The sequence below is a fragment of the Oncorhynchus tshawytscha genome, linkage group LG13 (assembly GCF_018296145.1).
Source record: "Oncorhynchus tshawytscha isolate Ot180627B linkage group LG13, Otsh_v2.0, whole genome shotgun sequence".
Taxonomy (NCBI): domain Eukaryota; kingdom Metazoa; phylum Chordata; class Actinopteri; order Salmoniformes; family Salmonidae; genus Oncorhynchus; species Oncorhynchus tshawytscha.
In genome coordinates, this window is record NC_056441.1 from 94,111,762 (window position 1) to 94,129,098 (window position 17,337).

At 47.7% G+C, this 17,337-nt stretch overlaps 1 protein-coding gene across 1 annotated transcript in view; it reads right to left on the reverse strand.

The window, feature by feature from the left end:
- Positions 1-17,337, reverse strand: part of cntn5 (contactin 5) — a 471,145-nt gene that overhangs the window by 204,451 nt on the left and 249,357 nt on the right. Inside the window, exons 10-11 of the mRNA XM_042296548.1 lie at positions 17,068-17,197; positions 8,567-8,711 (exon numbers count right to left, since the gene is read on the reverse strand). Coding sequence (XP_042152482.1) covers positions 8,567-8,711; positions 17,068-17,197 — 275 coding nt within the window. The remainder of the gene's footprint in view (positions 1-8,566; positions 8,712-17,067; positions 17,198-17,337) is intronic.

Consider the following 17,337-nt stretch of genomic DNA (forward strand, 5'->3'; position numbering starts at 1 on the left):
CAGAGCGATTTCTGCATAATAGATCGCAGATTGTCCCTTAAAATCAGCACAGCTGTCAATGATAAATGCAGATGGATGGAACTGCTTCGATTCCACCCCTCCACCCCTGCTCTGCCCAGAATGTAACTTCTCTCCCTCCATGGCTTCACAGCAGTCTTTCTTGACCATAGCTAATGTCAGAGAAAGACCTGTGAGAATGTTATCCTGAACAAGACATTGGGAGATGCGTCCGTATTCTGTTTATCTCAGTTTAGCTGAGGATCATCAACATGTACTTTAAGGTGTTAAAGAGAAGCATTCAAGAAGCATTCAATTGTCCCTTCTAACGTCTCCTGCATGTCTGGTGAGCGTTGTAAAGGGTATGTACAATATATATATATGTGTATAGAGTACACTGAACATAAATACTAAGGCAACATGTAAAGTGTTGGTCTTGTCACATCTTGTTATGATAAGAAACATTAATGTGTTGTAAATTCCAAATTGTAGTCAACTGACACACACACTTACCCCACCAGACATGCCACCAGAGGTCTTTTCACAGTCCCCAGGTCCAGAACAAATTCAAGGAAACATACAGTATTATACAGAGCCATGATTGCATGGAACTCACATCTTATAAAGCACAAGTGAACAGCAAACCTGGTTTCAAAAAACAAGTACAGCAACACCTCACGGCACAACACCTCTCCCCCACGTGACCTACTGGTTGTGTGTATGTACTGACACGTGACCTACTGGTTGTGTGTATGTACTGACACGTGACCTACTGGTTGTGTGTATGTACTGACACGTGACCTACTGGTTGTGTGTATGTACTGACACGTGACCTACTGGTTGTGTGTATGTACTGACACGTGACCTACTGGTTGTGTGTATGTGACTGACCACTGGTTGTGACACGTGACCTACTGGTTGTGTGTATGTACTGACACGTGACCTACTGGTTGTGTGTACTGACACGTGACCTACTGGTTGTGTGTATGTACTGACACGTGACCTACTGGTTGTGTGTATGTACTGACACGTGACCTACTGGTTGTGTGTATGTACTGACACGTGACCTACTGGTTGTGTGTATGTACTGACACGTGACCTACTGGTTGTGTGTATGTACTGACACGTGACCTACTGGTTGTGTGTATGTACTGACACGTGACCTACTGGTTGTGTATGTACTGTGACCTACTGGTTGTGTGTATGTACTGACACGTGACCTACTGGTTGTGTGTATGTACTGACACGTGACCTACTGGTTGTGTGTATGTACTGACACGTGACCTACTGGTTGTGTGTATGTACTGACACGTGACCTACTGGTTGTGTGTATGTACTGACACGTGACCTACTGGTTGTGTGTATGTACTGACACGTGACCTACTGGTTGTGTGTATGTACTGACTGACCACGTGACCTACTGGTTGTGTGTATGTACTGACACGTGACCTACTGGTTGTGTGTATGTACTGACACGTGACTACTGGTTGTGTGTATGCACTGACACGTACTGGTTGTGTGTATGCACTGACACGTGACCTACTGGTTGTGTGTATGCACTGACACGTGACCTACTGGTTGTGTGTATGCACTGACACGTGACCTACTGGTTGTGTGTATGCACTGACACGTGACCTACTGGTTGTGTGTATGTACTGACACGTGACCTACTGGTTGTGTGTATGTACTGACACGTGACCTACTGGTTGTGTGTATGTACTGACACGTGACCTACTGGTTGTGTGTATGTACTGACACGTGACCTACTGGTTGTGTGTATGTACTGACACGTGACCTACTGGTTGTGTGTATGTACTGACACGTGACCTACTGGTTGTGTGTATGTACTGACACGTGACCTAACGTGACCTACTGGTTGTGTGTATGTACTGACACGTGACCTACTGGTTGTGTGTATGTACTGACACGTGACCTACTGGTTGTGTGTATGCACTGACACGTGACCTACTGGTTGTGTGTATGCACTGACACGTGACCTACTGGTTGTGTGTATGCACTGACACGTGACCTACTGGTTGTGTGTATGTACTGACACGTGACCTACTGGTTGTGTGTATGCACTGACACGTGACCTACTGGTTGTGTGTATGCACTGACACGTGACCTACTGGTTGTGTGTATGTACTGACACGTGACCTACTGGTTGTGTGTATGTACTGACACGTGACCTACTGGTTGTGTGTATGTACTGACATGTGACCTACTGGTTGTGTGTATGTACTGACATGTGACCTACTGGTTGTGTGTATGTACTGACATGTGACCTACTGGTTGTGTGTATGTACTGACATGTGACCTACTGGTTGTGTTGTGTGGCAGGGTAGCCTAGTGGTTAGAGCATTGGACTAGTAACTGAAAGGTTGCAAGTTCAAATCCCCGAGCTGACAAGGTACACATCTGTCGTTCCTACTGGTTGTGTGTATGTACTGTCACGTGACCTACTGGTTGTGTGTATGTACTGACATGTGACCTACTGGTTGTGTGTATGTACTGACATGTGACCTACTGGTTGTGTGTATGTACTGACATGTGACCTACTGGTTGTGTGTATGTACTGACATGTGACCTACTGGTTGTGTGTATGTACTGATATGTATGTGTAACTGACAGATGCATTAAAAACATGAACATGTAGTGTAAAGGATTGTGTCTGTAATGTATTTTCTGTTATTTGTCAGACCACCAGTAAGACTAGCTGTCCACATTGGCGTCGGCTAATGGGGATCCAAACTAATAGAATCACATCAAAATGTTCCATGAGCTGAAATACAAGATCCCAAAAATGTTCCATACACACAAAAAGATTATTTATCACAAAATTTGCTCACATCCCTGTTAGTGAGCATTTCTCCTTTGCCAAGATAATCCATCCACCTGACAGGTGTGGCGTATCAAGAAGCTGATTAAAAAGCTTATTGATTTGATGGGGACAATAAAAGGCCACTCTAAAATGTGCAGTTTTGTCACACAACACACTGCCACAGATGTCTCAAGTTTTTAGGGAGCGCGCAATTGGCATGCTGACCGCAGAAACGTTCACCAGAGAATCAAATGTTAATTTCTCTACCATAAACTGCTTCCAACGTCGTTTTAGAGAACTTGGAAGTACGTCCAAACGACCTCACAACCGCAGATCACAGGATGACGTGTAGGACAGCATATTCCAGTTCCTGCCAATATCCAGCAACTTCACACAGCCATTGAAGAGGAGTGGGACAACATTCCACAGACCACAATCAACAGTCTGATCAACTCTATGCAAAATGTGTTGCTCTGCATGAGACAAATGGTACCAGCTACTGATTAGTTTTCTGCTCCTACCTCTCAACATCTTGGTCCCTCTTCCACTACCTCTCAACATCCTGGTCCCTCTTCCACTACCTCTCAACATCCTGGTCCCTCTCCCACTATCTCTCAACATCCTGGTCCCTCTTCCACTACCTCTCAACATCCCGGTCCCTCTTCCACTCCCTCTCAACATCCCGGTCCCTCTTCCACTACCTCTCAACATCCCGGTCCCTCTTCCATGACCTCTCAACATCCCGGTCCCTCTTCCACGACCTCTCAACATACTGGTCCCTCTTCCACGACCTCTCAACATCCTGGTCCCTCTTCCACTACCCCTCAACATCCTGGTCCCTCTTCCACGACCTCTCAACATACTGGTCCCTCTTCCATGACCTCTCAACATACTGGTCCCTCTTCCATGACCTCTCAACATACTGGTCCCTCCTCCACTACCTCTCAACATCCTGGTCCCTCCTCCACGACCTCTCAACATTCTGGTCCCTCTATCACTATCTCTCAATGCTCAACACTGACTGATCATTTCAGCTGCTGTCACTCACAGTGATTGATGTCCCACAACCCCGCTGCTCAACCCCCATCCCAAGCACACATGCACACACACACACACTTTTCATAAAAGATGATGCATTAAACAGCAAGAGAAAACTCATTTGAAATTGCACAGTATAAGGTTGTCAGGATCCCTCTCTGGGAAGGAGAAGAAAGGAGACAACCTATCTGATTGGTTGACATTTCACTTCAGCGGCTGAATTGAGATGGACGTGGTAAACAAGACATGTGACCACGTTCCTCCCCATAATAGAACAGAAGAGTTCACCTCTACAAACTATCCTGGGACTACATCTAGAAACGTCTACCCCTTTATACCACGTTATCTCCTATCCTGGGACTACATCTAGAAACATCTACCCCTTTATACCACGTTATCTCCTATCCTGGGACTACATCTAGAAACATCTACCCCTTTATACCACGTTATCTCCTATCCTGGGACTACATCTAGAAACATCTACCCCTTTATACCACGTTATCTCCTATCCTGGGACTACATCTAGAAACATCTACCCCTTTATACCACGTTATCTCCTATCCTGGGACTACATCTAGAAACATCTACCCCGTTATACCACGTTATCTCCTATCCTGGGACTACATCTAGAAACATCTACCCCTTTATACCACGTTATCTCCTATCCTGGGACTACATCTAGAAACATCTACCCCTTTATACCACGTTATCTCCTATCCTGGGACTACATCTAGAAACATCTACCCCTTTATACCACGTTATCTCCTATCCTGGGACTACATCTAGAAACATCTACCCCTTTATACCACGTTATCTCCTATCCTGGGACTACATCTAGAAACGTCTACCCCTTTATACCACGTTATCTCCTATCCTGGGACTACATCTAGAAACGTCTACCCCTTTATACCACGTTATCTCCTATCCTGGGACTACAGCTAGAAACATCTACCCCTTTATACCACGTTATCTCCTATCCTGGGACTACATCTAGAAACGTCTGCCCCTTTATACCACTTAATCTCCTATCATGGGACTACATCTAGATACATCTACCCCTTTATACCACGTTATCTCCTATCCTGGGACTACATCTAGAAACATCTACCCCTTTATACCACGTTATCTCCTATCCTGGGACTACATCTAGAAACATCTACCCCTTTATACCACGTTATCTCCTATCCTGGGACTACATCTAGAAACGTCTACCCCTTTATACCACGTTATCTCCTATCCTGGGACTACATCTAGAAACGTCTATCCCTTTATACCACGTTATCTCCTATCCTGGGACTACATCTAGAAACGTCTATCCCTTTATACCACGTTATCTCCTATCCTGGGACTACATCTAGAAACGTCTACCCCTTTATACCACGTTATCTCCTATCCTGGGACTACATCTAGAAACATCTACCCCTTTATACCACGTTATCTCCTATCCTGGGACTACAGCTAGAAACGTCTACCCCGTTATACCACGTTATCTCCTATCCTGGGACTACATCTAGAAACGTCTACCCCTTTAAACCACGTTATCTCCTATCCTGGGACTACATCTAGAAACGTCTACCCCTTTATACCACGTTATCTCCTATCCTGGGACTACATCTAGAAACATCTACCCCTTTATACCACGTTATCTCCTATCCTGGGACTACATCTAGAAACATCTACCCCTTTATACCACGTTATCTCCTATCCTGAGACTACAGCTAGAAACATCTACCCCTTTATACCACGTTATCTCCTATCCTGGGACTACATCTAGAAACATCTACCCCTTTATACCACGTTATCTCCTATCCTGGGACTACATCTAGAAACATCTACCCCTTTATACCACGTTATCTCCTATCCTGGGACTACATCTAGAAACATCTACCCCTTTATACCACGTTATCTCCTATCCTGAGACTACAGCTAGAAACGTCTACCCCTTTATACCACGTTATATCCTATCCTGGGACTACATCTAGAAACATCTACCCCTTTATACCACGTTATCTCCTATCCTGGGACTACATCTAGAAACATCTACCCCTTTATACCACGTTATCTCCTATCCTGGGACTACATCTAGAAACATCTACCCCTTTATACCACGTTATCTCCTATCCTGAGACTACATCTAGAAACATCTACCCCTTTATACCACGTTATCTCCTATCCTGGGACTACATCTAGAAACATCTACCCCTTTATACCACGTTATCTCTTATCCTGGGACTACATCTAGAAACATCTACCCCTTTATACCACGTTATCTCCTATCCTGGGACTACATCTAGAAACATCTACCCCTTTATACCACGTTATCTCCTATCCTGGGACTACAGCTAGAAACGTCTACCCCTTTATACCACGTTATCTCCTATCCTGGGACTACAGCTAGAAACGTCTACCCCTTTATACCACATTATCTCCTATCCTGGGACTACAGCTAGACACGTCTACCCCTTTATACCACGTTATCTCCTATCCTGGGACTACAGCTAGAAACGTCTACCCCTTTATACCACGTTATCTCCTATCCTGGGACTACAGAAACGCTCCAACACAGCCAGCATACTGATCTATGAATCACACCTTCCAACACAGCCTGGAAACTGATCTATCTGTCACATTTAAATACAGACTGGACACTAATCTATCAATCACATTTAAATACAGACTGGACACTAATCTATCAATAACACGCTCCAATACAGCCTGGACACTAATCTATCAATCACACGATCTAACACAGCCTGGACACTAATCTATCAATCACATTTAAATACAGACTGGACACTAATCTATCAATCACATTTAAATACAGCCTGGACACTAATCTATCAATCACACGATCTAACACAGCCTGGACACTAATCTATCAATCACATTTAAATACAGACTGGACACTAATCTATCAATCACACGATCTAACACAGCCTGGACACTAATCTATCAATCACATTTAAATACAGACTGGACACTAATCTATCAATCACACGATCTAACACAGCCTGGACACTAATCTATCAATCACATTTAAATACAGCCTGGACACTAATCTATCAATCACACGATCTAACACAGCCTGGACACTAATCTATCAATCACATTTAAATACAGACTGGACACTAATCTATCAATCACATTTAAATACAGACTGGACACTAATCTATCAATCACACGATCTAACACAGCCTGGACACTAATCTATCAATCACATTTAAATACAGACTGGACACTAATCTATCAATTACATTTAAATACAGACTGGACACTAATCTATCAATAACATTTAAATACAGACTGGATACTAATCTATCAATCACATTTAAATACAGACTGGATACTAATCTATCAATCACATTTAAATACAGACTGGACACTAATCTATCAATCACACGATCTAACACAGCCTGGATACTAATCTATCAATCACATTTAAATACAGACTGGACACTAATCTATCAATCACATTTAAATACAGACTGGACACTAATCTATCAATCACATTTAAATACAGACTGGACACTAATCTATCAATCACATTTAAATACAGCCTGGACACTAATCTATCAATCACAAGTTTGTACTCTCTGTAGTCCTAATGGAAACAACAGTCCACACATAAACCACTCCAACGTGAGGGTGTATGTGGGGAGGTTAGGATAAACCACTCCAACGTGAGGGTGTATGTGGGGAGGTTGGGATAAACCACTCCAACGTGAGGGTGTATGTGGGGAGGTTGGGATAAACCACTCCAACGTGAGGGTGTATGTGGGGAGGTTAGGATAAACCACTCCAACGTGAGGGTGTATGTGGGGAGGTTAGGATAAACCACTCCAATGTGAGGGTGTATGTGGGGAGGTTAGGATAAACCACTCCAACGTGAGGGTGTATGTGGGGAGGTTGGGATAAACCACCCCAACGTGAGGGTGTATGTGGGGAGGTTGGGATAAACCACCCCAACGTGAGGGTGTATGTGGGGAGGTTGGGATAAACCACCCAACGTGAGGGTGTATGTGGGGAGGTTGGGATAAACCACTCCAACGTGAGGGTGTATGTGGGGAGGTTGGGATAAACCACTCCAACGTGAGGGTGTATGTGGGGAGGTTGGGATAAACCACTCCAACGTGAGGGTGTATGTGGGGAGGTTGGGATAAACCACTCCAACGTGAGGGTGTATGTGGGGAGGTTAGGATAAACCACTCCAATGTGAGGCTGTATGTGGGGATGTTGGGATAAACCACTCCAACGTGAGGGTGTATGTGGGGAGGTTGGGATAAACCACTCCAACGTGAGGGTGTATGTGGGGAGGTTGGGATAAACCACTCCAACGTGAGGGTGTTTGTGGGGAGGTTAGGATAAACCACTCCAACGTGAGGGTGTATGTGGGGAGGTTGGGATAAAGCACTCCAACGTGAGGGTGTATAAACCACTCCAACGTGAGGTTGGGATAAACCACTCCAATGTGAGGGTGTATGTGGGGAGGTTGGGATAAAGCACAACACATATTTTTTTAACCATTGTGTACAATTGAGGAAGAAAATGGTTTTAGGGGCATTTCCCCAGAAACAGACTAAGTGCTGGACAGAAAAGCTCAACGGCGATAAATATGTTTAGTCCAGTTCTGGGCTTAATCTGTGTCTGCTAGAAAGCACAGTCACAGTCTGCTCCTAAACATTGTCAAATCTTTTCAGATTCCATCCATACCTTCTGCTGGGCTGAATGCGTCTGTCTCCTCTCCTCCATGTTACTCTAGGCTTGGGAGATGCTCGGGGTCTACATCCCAACAACATGTCTTTCCCCAGCGTGGCGATCAGACGGACAGGGTTAGGGCTGAAGACTGGGGGTGACGCTGTGGAACAGATAAAAACATTTGATTTCACCTTTATTCTCCCTTGAGGTTAGAATCCACTTTTACCAAAGGGACCTGGATACGGTTCAACAGGTCACCTTAGTACAACAGGTCACCTTAGTACAACAGCTCACAGTACTACAACAGGTCACAGTACTATAACAGGTCACAGTACTACAACAGGTCACACTACTATAACAGGTCACACTACTATAACATGTCACAGTACTATAACATGTCACAGTACTATAACATGTCACAGTACTATAACAGGTCACAGTACTATAACAGGTCACAGTACTATAACAGGTCACAGTACTATAGCAGGTCACAGTAGCGATCATACTGTCAAATGACAAAAAGACGTCAGAGGTGTCAGAAACGGAACATTTATACTATGAATATACACTGCTCAAAAAAATAAAGGGAACACTTAAACAACACAATGTAACTCCAAGTCAATCACACTTCTGTGAAATCAAACTGTCCACTTAGGAAGCAACACTGACTGACAATACATTTCACATGCTGTTGTGCAAATGGAATAGACAACAGGTGGAAATTATAGGCAATTAGCAAGACACCCCCAATAAAGGAGTGGTTCTGCAGGTGGGGACCACAGACCACTTCTCAGTTCCTATGCTTCCTGGCTGATGTTTTGGTGACTTTTGAATGCTGGTGGTGCTTTCATTCTAGTGATAGCATGAGACGGAGTCTACAACCCACACAAGTGGCTCAGGTAGTGCAGCTCATCCAGGATGGCACATCAATGCGAGATGTGGCAAGAAGGTTTGCTGTGTCTGTCAGCGTAGTGTCCAGAGCATGGAGGCGTTACCAGCAGACAGGCCAGTACATCAGGAGACGTGGAGGAGGCCGTAGGAGGGCAACAACCCAGCAGCAGGACCGCTACCTCCACCTTTGTGCAAGGAGGAGCAGGAGGAGCACTGCCAGTGCCCTGCAAAATGACCTCCAGCAGGCCACAAATGTGCATGTGTCTGCTCAAACGGTCAGAAACAGACTCCATGAGGGTGGTATGAGGGCCCGGCGTCCACAGGTGGGGGTTGTGCTTACAGCCCAACACCGTGCAGGACGTTTGGCATTTGCCAGAGAACACCAAGATTGGCAAATTCGCCACTGGCGCCCTGTGCTCTTCACAGATGAAAGCAGGTTCACACTGAGCACATGTGACAGACGTGACAGAGTCTGTAGACGCCGTGGAGAACATTCTGCTGCCTGCAACATCCTCCAGCATGACCGGTTTGGCAGTGGGTCAGTCATGGTGTGCGGTGGCATTTCTTTGGGGGGCCGCACAGCCCTCCATGTGCTCGCCAGAGGTAGCCTGACTGCCATTAGGTACCGAGATGAGATCCTCAGACCCCTTGTGAGACCATATGCTGGTGCGGTTGGCCCTGGGTTCCTCCTAATGCCCGACAATGCTAGACCTCATGTGGCTGGAGTGTGTCAGCAGTTCCTGCAAGAGGAAGGCATTGATGCTATGGACTGGCCCGCCCGTTCCCAAGACCTGAATCCAATTGAGCACATCTGGGACATCATGTCTCGCTCCATCCACCAACGCCATGTTGCACCACAGACTGTCCAGGAGTTGGCGAATGCTTTAGTCCAGGTCTGGGAGGAGATCCCTCAGAAGACCATCCGCCACCTCATCAGGAGCATGCCCAGGCGTTGTAGGGAGGTCATACAGGCACGTGGAGGCCACACACACTACTGAGCCTGAGTTTGACTTGTTTTAAGGACATTACATCAAAGTTGGATCAGCCTGTAGTGTGGTTTTCCACTTTAATTTTGAGGGTGACTCCAAATCCAGACCTCCATGGGATCCAGACCTCCATGGGATAAATTAGATTTCCATTGATCATTTTTGTGTGATTTTGTTGTCAGCACATTCAACTATGTAAAGAAAAAAAGTAATTAATAATAATACTTCATTCATTCAGATCTAGGATGTGTTATTTTAGTGTTCCCTTTATTTTTTTGAGCAGTGTATTATTATTGTCATAATTATTTTCTGGTCATAAACACATTATCCAATGAACAATTATCAGGAGGTACAACACAAAATATTGAACATTTTAGGGATTTTATCTTATAATCGTCTACAATATATAGGCATTTTTACAGTAAATGTCCTATGAGAAAGATGCAATCATAAATATCTGGTCCGTAAATGAAGTAAAGTGTTTATACCAGAGGTTAAATATGTCCAATGACTCCTCCTCCCATCCTCATATTTAACATGAACAGATTATTACTGCCGAAAGTGTCCAGAGGGAAGTGTTATGTGACCAATCAGATGACTCTTAAGGTTTTCAAGCCAAACATCAACTGATCAAATCATGGACATAATTGCATTGACCTTTAAAATGTCTCCATCCTAAATGGTAACTTACACTTTGACCTTTAGAGTCTACTCTTTTTGATCAGAGCTCACAGGGAACAGAGCTGGGAGGTGTCCAGTATGATCAGAGCTCACAGGGAACAGAGCTGGGAGGTGTCCAGTATGATCAGAGCTCACAGGGAACAGAGCTGGGAGGTGTCCAGTATGATCAGAGCTCACAGGGAACAGAGCTGGGAGGTGTCCCGTATGATCAGAGCTCACAGGGAACAGAGCTGGGAGGTGTCCCGTATGATCAGAGCTCACAGGGAACAGAGCTGGGAGGTGTCCCGTATGATCAGAGCTCACAGGGAACAGAGCTGGGAGGTGTCCAGTATGATCAGAGCTCACAGGGAACAGACCTGGGAGGTGTCCAGTATGATCAGAGCTCACAGGGAACAGAGCTGGGAGGTGTCCAGTATGATCAGAGCTCACAGGGAACAGAGTTGGGAGGTGTCCAGTATGATCAGAGCTCACAGGGAACAGAGCTGGGAGGTGTCCAGTATGATCAGAGCTCACAGGGAACAGAGCTGGGAGGTGTCCCGTATGATCAGAGCTCACAGGGAACAGAGCTGGGAGGTGTCCCGTATGATCAGAGCTCACAGGGAACAGAGCTGGGAGGTGTCCCGTATGATCAGAGCTCATAGGGAACAGAGCTGGGAGGTGTCCCGTATGATCAGAGCTCACAGGGAACAGAGCTGGGAGGTGTCCAGTATGATCAGAGCTCACAGGGAACAGAGCTGGGAGGTGTCCAGTATGATCAGAGCTCACAGGGAACAGAGCTGTGAGGTGTCCCGTATGATCAGAGCTCACAGGGAACAGACCTGGGAGGTGTCCCGTATGATCAGAGCTCACAGGGAACAGAGCTGGGAGGTGTCCAGTATGATCAGAGCTCACAGGGAACAGAGCTGGGAGGTGTCCAGTATGATCAGAGCTCACAGGGAACAGAGCTGGGAGGTGTCCAGTATGATCAGAGCTCACAGGGAACAGAGCTGGGAGGTGTCCAGTATGATCAGAGCTCACAGGGAACAGAGCTGGGAGGTGTCCAGTATGATCAGAGCTCACAGGGAACAGAGCTGGGAGGTGTCCAGTATGATCAGAGCTCACAGGGAACAGAGCTGGGAGGTGTCCCGTATGATCAGAGCTCACAGGGAACAGAGCTGGGAGGTGTCCCGTATGATCAGAGCTCACAGGGAACAGAGCTGGGAGGTGTCCCGTATGATCAGAGCTCATAGGGAACAGAGCTGGGAGGTGTCCAGTATGATCAGAGCTCACAGGGAACAGAGCTGGGAGGTGTCCAGTATGATCAGAGCTCACAGGGAACAGAGCTGGGAGGTGTCCCAGTATGATCAGAGCTCACAGGGAACAGAGCTGGGAGGTGTCCCGTATGATCAGAGCTCACAGGGAACAGAGCTGGGAGGTGTCCCGTATGATCAGAGCTCACAGGGAACAGAGCTGGGAGGTGTCCCGTATGATCAGAGCTCACAGGGAACAGAGCTGGGAGGTGTCCCGTATGATCAGAGCTCACAGGGAACAGAGCTGGGAGGTGTCCCGTATGATCAGAGCTCACAGGGAACAGAGCTGGGAGGTGTCCAGTATGATCAGAGCTCATAGGGAACAGAGCTGGGAGGTGCCCAGAAGAGCTGTGACAGGATCACCCTCCACCCCCTCCCCCAGTAGAGCTGGGACAGGATCACCCTCCACCCCCTCCCCCAGAAGAGCTGTGACAGGATCACCCTCCACCCCCTCCCCCAGTAGAGCTGGGACAGGATCACCCTCCACCCCCTTCCCTTCCTCCAGAAAAGCTGTGACAGGATCACCCTCCACCCCCCTTCCCCCAGAGGAGCTGTGACAGGATCACCCTCCACCCCCTCCCCCAGTAGAGCTGGGACAGGATCACCCTCCACCCCCCTTCCCTTCCTCCAGAAAAGCTGTGACAGGATCACCCTCCACCCCCCTTCCCCCAGAGGAGCTGTGACAGGATCACCCTCCACCCCCCTTTCCCCAGAGGAGCTGTGACAGGATCACCCTCCACCCCTCCTTTCCCCAGAGGAGTTGTGACAGGATCACCCTCCACCCCCTTCCCCTCCCCCAGTAGAGCTGTGACAGGATCACCCTCCACCCCCCCCCCCCCCCCCAGTAGAGCTGTGACAGGATCAGAGGCGAGGGGCATCCAGGGTCCCCTATGTAGCCTCCAGTGATGACTCATCTCCAAGGTGTTATTAGCCATGTAATCGGTCCTGATAGCTGCTGCTTGAGGACATCCTCACGAAGGACACAGACAGAGAGTATGAATGTATACCTGTATGGTTAATATTAATCACCATCAGCAGCATCCAAACCTCCTCATTCTGACTGTTGTTTAAAGGCAAGAGGAAGTGGGGGAGGGAAGGAGGAGAGAGGAGGAGGCAGGCAGAAGAGGGGAGGGGAGGCAGGAAGGAGAGAGGGGGAGGCAGGAAGGAGAGAGGGGGAGGCAGGAAGGAGAGGGGGAGGGGAGGCAGGAAGGAGAGAGGGGGAGGCAGGAAGGAGAGGGGGAGGGGAGGCAGGCAGGAGAGGGGAGGGGAGACAGGAAGGAGAGAGGGAGGGGAGGCAGGAAGGAGAGAGGGAGGGGAGGCAGGAAGGAGAGAGGGAGGGGAGGCAGGAAGGAGAGAGGGGGAGGCAGGAAGGAGAGAGGGGAGGGGAGGCAGGAAGGAGAGAGGGAGAGGGGAGGCAGGAAGGAGAGAGGGGAGGGGAGGCAGGAAGGAGAGAGGGGGAGGGGAGGCAGGCAGGAGAGGGGAGGGGAGGCAGGAAGGAGAGAGGGGGAGGGGAGGCAGGAAGGAAGGAGAGAGTGGAGAGTGATCTCATTCTCAGTCTCTTTGCTTAACATGATCAGACGACAGAGGCTTATGGTGTTCACAGAGACTGCATCTACTTCATGTAATTAACACATCATGGTCTCAACATACAGTATTTTCTGTATGACTCAGGGTTGGGAATGAACAGGAAATCAATGTGACGTTACAGAAACTTGGGATGGTTCATTCGTTACGGTTCATATTCTCCAAATGTGATGCCTGAAGAAACAAGGCCCACAATGTAGATGCTAAATCAAAATGACCAAGAGGATATGAGGAGAGGGGGAAAGGAGGAGTGGAGAATTGGAGGAGAGCTGGAGAGGAGAGGAAAGGAAAAGCTGGAGAGTAGAGCTGGAGAGGAGAGTTGGAGAGGAGAGGAGAGAAAAGCTGGAGAGGACAGCTAGAGAGGAGAGTTGGAGAGAAAAGCTGGAGAGGAGAGGAGGGGAGAGGAGGGGAGAGGAGAGCTGGAGAGGAGGGGAGAGCTGGAGAGGAGAGGAGAGCTGGAGAGGAGGAGAGAGCTGGAGAGGAGAGGAGAGCTGGAGAGGAGGGGAGAGCTGGAGAGGAGAGTAGAGGAAAGCTGGAGAGGAGAGGAGAGCTGGAGAGGAGAGGTGAGCTGGAGAGGAGAGGAGGGGAGAGCTGGAGAGGAGAGCTGGAGAGGAGAGTAGAGCTGGAGAGGAGAGGAGAGCTGGAGAGGAGAGTAGAGGAGAGCTGGAGAGGAGACCTGGAGAGGAGAGGAGAGCTAGAGGAGAGAAGAGTTGGAGAGGAGAGGAGAGAGAGAAGAGCTGGAGAGGAGAGGAGGGAGAGCTGGAGAGGAGAGTAGAGGAAAGCTGGAGAGGAGACCTGGAGAGGAGAGGAGAGCTGGAGAGGAGAGGAGAGGAGAGGAGAGCTGGAGAGGAGAGTAGAGGAGAGCTGGAGAGGAGAGGTGAGCTGGAGAGGAGAGTAGAGGAAAGCTGGAGAGAAGAGGAGGGGAGAGCTGGAGAGGAGAGCTGGAGAGGAGAGGAGAGCTAGAGGAGAGAAGAGTTGGAGAGGAGAGGAGAGGAGAGAAGAGCTGGAGAGGAGAGGAGGGGAGAGCTGGAGAGGAGAGCTGGAGAGGAGAGTAGAGCTGGAGAGGAGAGGAGAGGAGAGCTGGAGAGGAGAGTAGAGGAGAGCTGGAGAGGAGACCTGGAGAGGAGAGTAGAGGAGACCTGGAGAGGAGACCTGGAGAGGAGAGGTGAGCTGGAGAGGAGAGTAGAGGAAAGCTGGAGAGAAGAGGAGGGGAGAGCTGGAGAGGAGAGCTGGAGAGGAGAGGAGAGCTAGAGGAGAGAAGAGCTAGAGAGGAGATTAGAGAAGAGCTGGAGAGGAGAGGAGGGGAGAGCTGGAGAGGAGAGCTGGAGAGGAGAGTAGAGCTGGAGAGGAGAGAAGAGGAGAGCTGGAGAGGAGAGCAGGGGAGAGCTACTTTAATAGAAGCCAACCATTGGATACTGCATGGCAGAGAGACAGCCAGTGAATACTGCATGGCAGAGAGACAGCCAGTGAATACTGCATGGCAGACAGCTAGTGAATACTGCAGGGCAGACAGCCAGTGAATACTGCATGGCAGACAGCTAGTGAATACTGCAGGGCAGACAGCTAGGGAATACTGCAGGGCAGACAGCCAGTGAATACTGCAGGGCAGAGCGACAGCTAGTGAATACTGCAGGGCAGACAGCCAGTGAATACTGCAGGGCAGAGAGACAGCTAGTGAATACTGCAGGGCAGATAGCCAGTGAATACTGCAGGGCAGAGAGACAGCCAGTGAATACTGCAGGGCAGAGAGACTGCCAGTGAATACTGCAGGGCAGACAGCTAGTGAATACTGCAGGGCAGAGAGACTGCCAGTGAATACTGCAGGGCAGACAGACAGTGAATACTGCAGCGCAGACAGACAGTGAATACTGCAGGGCAGAGAGACAGCCAGTGAATACTGCATGGCAGACAGCCAGTGAATACTGCATGGCAGACAGCCAGTGAATACTGCAGGGCAGATAGACAGCCAGTGAATACTGCAGGGCAGACAGACAGACAGACAGACAGTGAATACTGCAGGGCAGACATATAGGGAATAGGGTATCTTATATCTTTTAAATGTTACCTTTATATTTAACTAGGCAAGAACAAATTCTTATTTTCAATGATGGCCTAGGAACAGTGAGTTAACTGCAGAACGACAGATTTTTACCTTGTCAGCTCGGGGATTCGATCCAGCAACCTTTCGGTTACTAGTCCAACGCTCTAACCACCACTGCCGCCCCTAGTGGTTAGGGAATAGGGTGCCATATAGGGAATAGGGTACCATTTGGGATGCACACTCTGCTGTTCATTTCTTCATGCTAACCACTTTTAAGGTTCAATCAAGCACCGTTGATTGCCAATCAGCCTTCTCAAGCGGTGTTTTCGTCCCATATTCCTACCTCTCTCCCTTATCAGGCCGTGGCCTATCCAATGTCACATGCCGATATCCAGCAATGCATAGACGTGAAGAAAAGAGCAGGTCTACCTTTGTTGAAAAACAGGCCATTTACATTTCAATTTGCCACAACAAAATAATTGACTTTATCTTTTCTCATTAGAACAGACCTTCACTTTAACATAATGACAAACACACCAGACTTTCCCTTTAACATAATGACAAACACACCAGACTTTCCCTTTAACATAATGACAAACACACCAGACTTTCCCTTTAACATAATGACAAACACACCAGACTTTCCCTGGACAGACCTTCACTTTAACATAATGAGGTTATTTAGTTGAGAACATTGGGTTTCCCCTGAGGTTATTTAGTTGAGAACATTGGGTTTTCCCTGAGGTTATTTAGTTGAGAACATTGGGTTTTCCCTGAGGTTATTTAGTTGAGAACATTGGGTTTCCCCTGAGGTTATTTAGTTGAGAACATTGGGTTTTCCCTGAGGTTATTTAGTTGAGAACATTGGGTTTTCCCTGAGGCTATTTAGTTGAGAACATTGGGTTTCCCCTGAGGCTATTTAGTTGAGAACATTGTTTTTGGGGGGGGATGAATTTGGAATGAGTAGTAAGGACTAAATACATGTACACAGTGTCGGAATGAAAACAATAACAACAATAACAACAGGTGAAAACAACAGCATACCTAAGATCTTGAGTTCTGCGCTGCAGTAGATGGCTCCGTATTTGTTCTCAGCGACACACTGGTACATCCCAGAGTCAGCCTGTTGGACCTTCTGGATAATGAGCTCTCCATTCACCATCTCCACCCTGCTCTGAAACACAACATACTCCATTCACCATCTCCACCCTGCTCTGAAACACAACATACTCCATTCACCATCTCCACCCTGCTCTGAAACACAACATACTCCATTCACCATCTCCACCCTGATCTGAAACACAACATACTCCA